The 6,088-nt window shown below is 46.6% G+C and overlaps 1 protein-coding gene across 2 annotated transcripts in view; it reads right to left on the reverse strand.

Annotated features, from left to right (window-relative positions):
- Positions 1-3,019, reverse strand: part of UBE2K (ubiquitin conjugating enzyme E2 K) — a 44,805-nt gene extending 41,786 nt beyond the window's left edge. Inside the window, exon 1 of one of the 2 annotated variants that reach the window (XM_061992072.1) lies at positions 2,421-3,019. In XM_061992072.1, the coding sequence (XP_061848056.1) occupies positions 2,421-2,483 (63 nt within the window). In that variant the 5' untranslated portion in view covers positions 2,484-3,019. The remainder of the gene's footprint in view (positions 1-2,420) is intronic. The other variant, XM_061992071.1, reaches the window with a different exon arrangement.
- Positions 3,020-6,088: the final 3,069 nt, after the last annotated feature.

Consider the following 6,088-nt stretch of genomic DNA (forward strand, 5'->3'; position numbering starts at 1 on the left):
CAGGTGTTCTGTTTTAAAACCATTTCTGGCTTCACCGCTATATATCAGCCCAAAGGTGAGTACTAGAAGAAGAGAGAACAAACTTTCTATGTACTTCTTCCAAGTGTGTCTGCCCTCTCCCCATGGCATTTGTGCTTATAACACATCTGCAAAGAAAAAGGGGGGCTGCTCTTCATGATCAGGTGTGGCTGAACGCATCAAAACAAGAATAATTAAAGTGCAGAGCTCGTGAGCTCTGTAAGGGGACTTAAAACTCCTATAAAACAATTTAACGTCACCATTCGTGGTAAAGCTTTCTTTTTTAAAAATAAACACTGTTTAAAATAATTCTAGTACCTCAGTCACACGAAAAAGTGGTTTTTTGCTGTGATTTACAGATTTTACTCAGTTATACCTCTACTCGTCATCTCACTCCATGTTTTCATTCTCAGCAGTACTGACACCATAGTTTGACTGCCTCTGAATATAAAAACATTCACAATAAAACTTTGCTTGCAACTTAGACAACCACTGAGTAATGCTGAAATTTTGCATTCAAGACAGAGGAGTTAATATACTGTGTAAACAACAGTTTTACACATACTGCTATATCAGCATAACACTCATATGTAGCTTGCTAATAGTAGAAGAAAAAAAAAAATCAAACTTTTCTGTGTTGTCATTTTAAAATTCCAGAATTTTAGATTCCTAAGAATTGTAGTCTTAGTTCTGGGAAGCTTTAGGCAGCCTAAAGGCTACTTACAGCATTCTGTACTGAGGCCTTCAATGCACTGGCAAAACAAAAGGGAAAAAAATGGTGCTCACCACAATAACAAAAATTAGCATGAATCTTCCCCAAAACCTACACAAGTTAAGGTTTCTTTATTTCTACATAAAGCAAAGGGAAAGCGTCTTGAAGCCTTTTGAAAGAACTGCTAAATAAGATTTACTTGTTCCCATAGTATCAGCTAGTTATACAGGGTACAAGGCCCAGATTTTCTAGCTTTGGTATCAAGGTATCTACAAATTTCTCTTAGTTTATATGCAATTCTGTATTTGCTGTGCAACAGCTTGGCAAAAATCAGCCTGGGCTCCGAAGGCTGCTGTAAAAGAAGGTTCTTACATTTTTCTAGGGGCTAGTTCAAGCTGCATAGCAACAATGCTGTTAGCATACACTTAATTTAAAAGCACATCAACTACTGCTACGCTAAACATGTTTTCCTTAAGTCATTAGTATCTTCCCAAAATTACCCTCTCGATTCTTCCTATGCAAGTACATCCAGATTTCTAAACCAGCAGCTTTAAGAGTTACATACTCACATTAATATTTTACAAGCATCTAACCTGCAACATCATCTCAAGTAGGACGACAATGACGACACAACCATTAAAACCTGTCTGGCTGACATCCACCAACTCAGATACAGACAGAGGAAAAGCTGTACTGATGCAAACCTGCAAAAGCTGCTATATCCACCCCTAAACTGATCAGAACTTCTTTAATGCTGCCCTGAAAGTAGTCAGCTTCTCTTCTCGACCACCACATACCTCAGAACCTACTGTTCAGGAAACAAGGTAACGTGATTGAAATGAGTGAGACTTTAAAAGCATCCACTTGAAGGTGAGTAAGCCTGAAATGGGATAAAGGAAGTTCTATATTAAAGTAACCTAATAAATAAAGATATGTAGTTGCAACCTTTTCAAAAATAATGAAAATTAAAACCATTCTCTGCAGCCTCAGCCACTGTCCGACCTGAGGGGTGAACCAAAGGAGATGTGTGAGATCATGTACCCCTATCTCTGCCTCCCCAAACCGCTTCATCCCCTCCCGGCCAGCTCGAAGCAGCCTCCCCCCGGCGGAGAGGCGCGTGCCCGGGGGGGGGGGGGGGGGCGGGGAGATCGGGCCGGGCCGCACGGGCGGGGGGCGATGAGAGGGCGAGTGCCAGAGCCGCGCCAGGCAGGGCCTGGCCGGGCAGGCCCCGCCGCGCCCCACAGCCTACGGCCTGCCAGTCCGTTACCGGGCACCGGCCGCACGCCTGCCGCAGGCGGCGGGGACCCTCGCCGGCGGCCCGCCTGCCCGGCCGCCTCGGTCCGCGCCCCCTGCCGCTGCCGCCAGACTTCCTAGGCCCGGCTCGCCGGCCCCGCTGCCCCTTCGGGCCGCCGGCGGCTCCCGCTGCCCGCTGGGGGAGGGGCTCCGCCGCCCCCTCCTACCCCCCCCTCCCGGTGGCTAGCGGGTCCCGTCTCCCCGGGAATCGCCATTCCCCTCCCCGAGGCCGTGGGACGGGCCCACCCCCAGCGCGGGGAGGTGGGGCCGAGGGGGAAGCGGGGTCCCCGCGCAGGCCGGCGGGGCGTCCGCACCTTCCCCCGCTGCCCACACTCAGACACACACAGGGAAGGGTGGCGGCGGCGGCACGCAGGGGGAGAGGGGAAGAGCCTCTGACCTCCTCGCTCTTCAGCACCTCCTTGAACTCCCGCTTGATCCTCTGCACCGCGATGTTAGCCATCTCCGCAGCGAGCACCCACTCGCCGCTGCCTCCGAGCCGGGCCCAGCGAGCTCCACCGCCGCTCTCGCTGGAGAACTCCCGGCCCCACCAAAATGGCGGCCGCGCCGAGCATGCGCGCTAGGGCAAACCGGCTCTGCCGTCGCCGCTCAGGAGGGGCCGCCGTGGGCGCGGAGCAGAGAGGGCATCGGAGCTCCCCGTCGCTGAGGGTCTAGTGCTGGCTGGCGGCGGCGGCTTGCGCTCTCGGCCTCCTCCCCGGTGCTGCCCCCGAGGAAAAGATGCCGCCGCCTCCTGAGGAGGCGCGGGTGTTTCTCCCTGCTCGCCGCCCGTCCCTGGAGACGCCTGCCTGCCCGCCGCTGCCCGCCGTGTCATGGGCTGGGCGGGTTACCGGCAGCACCTGGCGAGAGCGTGAGGACGAAAGCCTGCAGTCAGAACCCTGCTACCGCCGCCGGCGGGCCCCGCGGCAGAATCAAGGCGGCTGTGTTGTCATGGTTCCCGCCGCGGGCATCGTAGCCCGCCCGTCCTGGCCCAGCCCAGCCCAGCCCTCTGCCCGCAGCACGCAGCAGGAAGAGGCCCAGAGGCGGCAGCGGGCCGGGCCAGGGCATGAAGGGGTGCTCTTGGGAGGGTTGAGCCTGCAGCCGCGCTGAGGGGGATGACCGTGGTAGCAGGGAAAAAAGTCTGAGGTCTCCCTGAGGGCACAGCTGGCTCAAGGAGCAGCTGACGTGTGTGCTAGTGAAGTCCCTGAGCAAAAATAACCACGGTGGATTTCACATGCCTCGAGAGCCTGCTCAACCTGCCTATACAGCAGTTCCTGTCTATTTTTCCCCCCCTTATGCCCTGTGGAGAAAACTGCTTATACACCGCTCGCCTGGCCCAGCAACTTGCCCTCTGCCCACCCTCACCCTTCCCTGGGAGGCTCTCCTGACTTCCAGGTGCAGGCAACTCGGGAGGCAGGGTAAGGAACTGTTTCCTTCTGCAGATTCTGCTCAAGATTTTAAAAGCAGGGTAAAAGGTGAATGTCAGTCCTGTCTAATGAACTGTTACATTTTATTGTAGAGGCAAACACGGGAAGTAACAGATATTTCTCTGCCAAGAAAACTGAAATAGGATACCACTAACCATCCCTTGCTAGCCTGAGGTGTGCAAAATACGGTACAAAATACAAACAGCATAGATAGGTTTTCAGAGGGGAGCATGAGATTACATTTACAACTGTTTATTTGTGAAGTAGATGCTTTCAAGACGTTAAAGTCTATAGAAATATTTTACAGTGCATCCTCTTAACAGTGCAGTGTAGGACAATATAGACACTTATCTCAACAAATGTCTGCTTTGGGTATGGCTGTCATCTGTGAGTGCAGTTTATCTATATTATTATACACTGCATTTTGGCTAGTTTATACACAGTAAAGAAAACATAGGCTTGACCAATCAAAAAAAAAAATCTGGCAACTATATGCAGACATATAAGGTCGTTTTTCTGTGTATGTTTACTCCTTCCCTGTGGCTTGACTGGAAGAAGTAATTTTTCTGTGAGAATATTGTACTGTGTGCATCTGTTCATCAAATTAGGTCTTCTTCAGAGCAAAACTCGGTTCTAATACAATACACAATGCATTTTTCCAGATAGAATTTTTAGTACTTTTTTGATAAGAACTATTTTGCATTAGGCCTGATGTCTTTTTAATGACTTCTAGTGTGATCTTGGGCCTTCATCTTCAGAATAATTTAGACATCTAAGTCCCGCTGATGTGTCTTAAGTTCCTTTTAGGGAGATAGGCCATGGCTTCTCTGCGCCTTAGGCTTCCACCTATAAAATAAAGCTAATAACTCCTCCCTGCCTTTTAGAGTTCATAGATGAAAGTTAAGTTTATGGTGTGCTGGGCTCCTATTGAGTACTGTAGACAAAAATTAGAAAGGTAGTACATAAAATCTCCAAGTTAAATGTCTCACATCTTTTCAGACAGCTCTGAAGAAGATAGATGCTGAGCTTCTAATATTCCTGTTTTGCTCTGATAGGAGTAGAAAATATGACCTTTATCAAGTGTCAAGTGTCTTTGTGTACCCATGAGTATGCCTATATGTTGTAGGCAGTAAACATCCAGTAGCAGCCACAGTAAAGGGCAATGATTTTGCCTGGTTTGTATCTAGGTCCATTTCCATGTGCTCATTTGGATTACAAATGTCAGAGTCTGTTACAGCAAAAAGCAAATCAAATTAATATGAATTACTGTGTCCCTCTTCCTTAGAATATCCTACTCCTTTCCCTTGTCCTTAAATAGGCATCTTTCACTTTACCACAGCTGTTGGTAGAAGATAGCTATAGAAAGGCTTTTTGGGAAGTACAACAGAGTTGTAACAAGTTTTTGCCAGGATTAAAATAGTGCATAAAAATCCATACTTTATGTCATCAGCATGCTGATATTCTCCTTGTATACCACCAATATCATTTTACCCTTTACTATTGTTTACTGTTTTACAGAAGAGTGTGCATGGGTTTAGGCCAGGACAGGACCATAGACTAGCAGCCTTTGAATAGAGGATTGGGGTTTGGGGTTTTTTTTGTTTAGAGTTTGTTTGAGGGGGGTTTCTTTGTTTGTTTTCTTTTGTGAAATAAGAAAATGCCTAGAAAAAATGAGAACATGGGCTCTGTATGATTTCAGTGACTTACATGTCTGACTTCACAATATATTTTATAGTATGTTGATAATATAGTCCCGTGTCCTCTGAATTAAGTTCTCAGTAGTCTTCCACCCTTACAAAAATCCATAGACAAAAATGTAAACCCATAGTCTGTTCAACATAGTCATGTCACTTTTTAACATTACGATATTGTGTAGCATATCTGATTTCAGGAGACAGTTCTTTCATTTATCTCATCATCAATCTAGCCTTACACCAAACAGTTCTTTCAATAGCACCTTTCACAAACTGACTGCAAATTGATCTGTGCTTTTGTCCCTTGGTGATGGTCATAAGTAGTAGAGTGGAAGCTACAGTTCTGACTATCCATACATTGTTTAGTACGGCATATTGCTTTGATATACTGGGAGAAGGAGCAGGAAATAGAATGTATTAAAGCAGTTCACACTATGTAAGATTACCACAGAAGGAAAGTTTATAAGATCAATGAAGTATAAGGAAATATCTGTATTACAACCTATCTATATCAAACCATTTCTAGATTTTCATGAAAAAGTGGCTATCGTTTATGCACTAATTGCACATGTGAGACTCACTGGCTGTATGTACAGAACAGTCACCATGTGTATGGTTTATCTGTCTGCGACTCCAGTATGCTGCTTGTGGTTATGATGCTTATGACAGCACTAAGTATGATAAAATTTCTGTTCTTCAAATCAAGATTCCTGCTGATCTTTTTAGCACTTTCATGTTTTCCTGATTTTGTTCTGATCATATCAATAGGATATTTTTCTAATAGAATGACTTGCAGAGAATTCGGAATTATGGAGATTGTTTGCTGTGATAGAAGAAAATGTCTCCTTTTTTCAGCTATAACTTTCCAACATGCAGCACTGTGTTTCCTTTTGTGTGTTATATAACAAGAGTTCCCCCCTGCTCATCTTGGCCTCTTTAGAAAAATAAAA

The sequence above is a fragment of the Colius striatus genome, chromosome 3, assembly GCF_028858725.1.
Source record: "Colius striatus isolate bColStr4 chromosome 3, bColStr4.1.hap1, whole genome shotgun sequence".
NCBI classification, from domain to species: domain Eukaryota; kingdom Metazoa; phylum Chordata; class Aves; order Coliiformes; family Coliidae; genus Colius; species Colius striatus.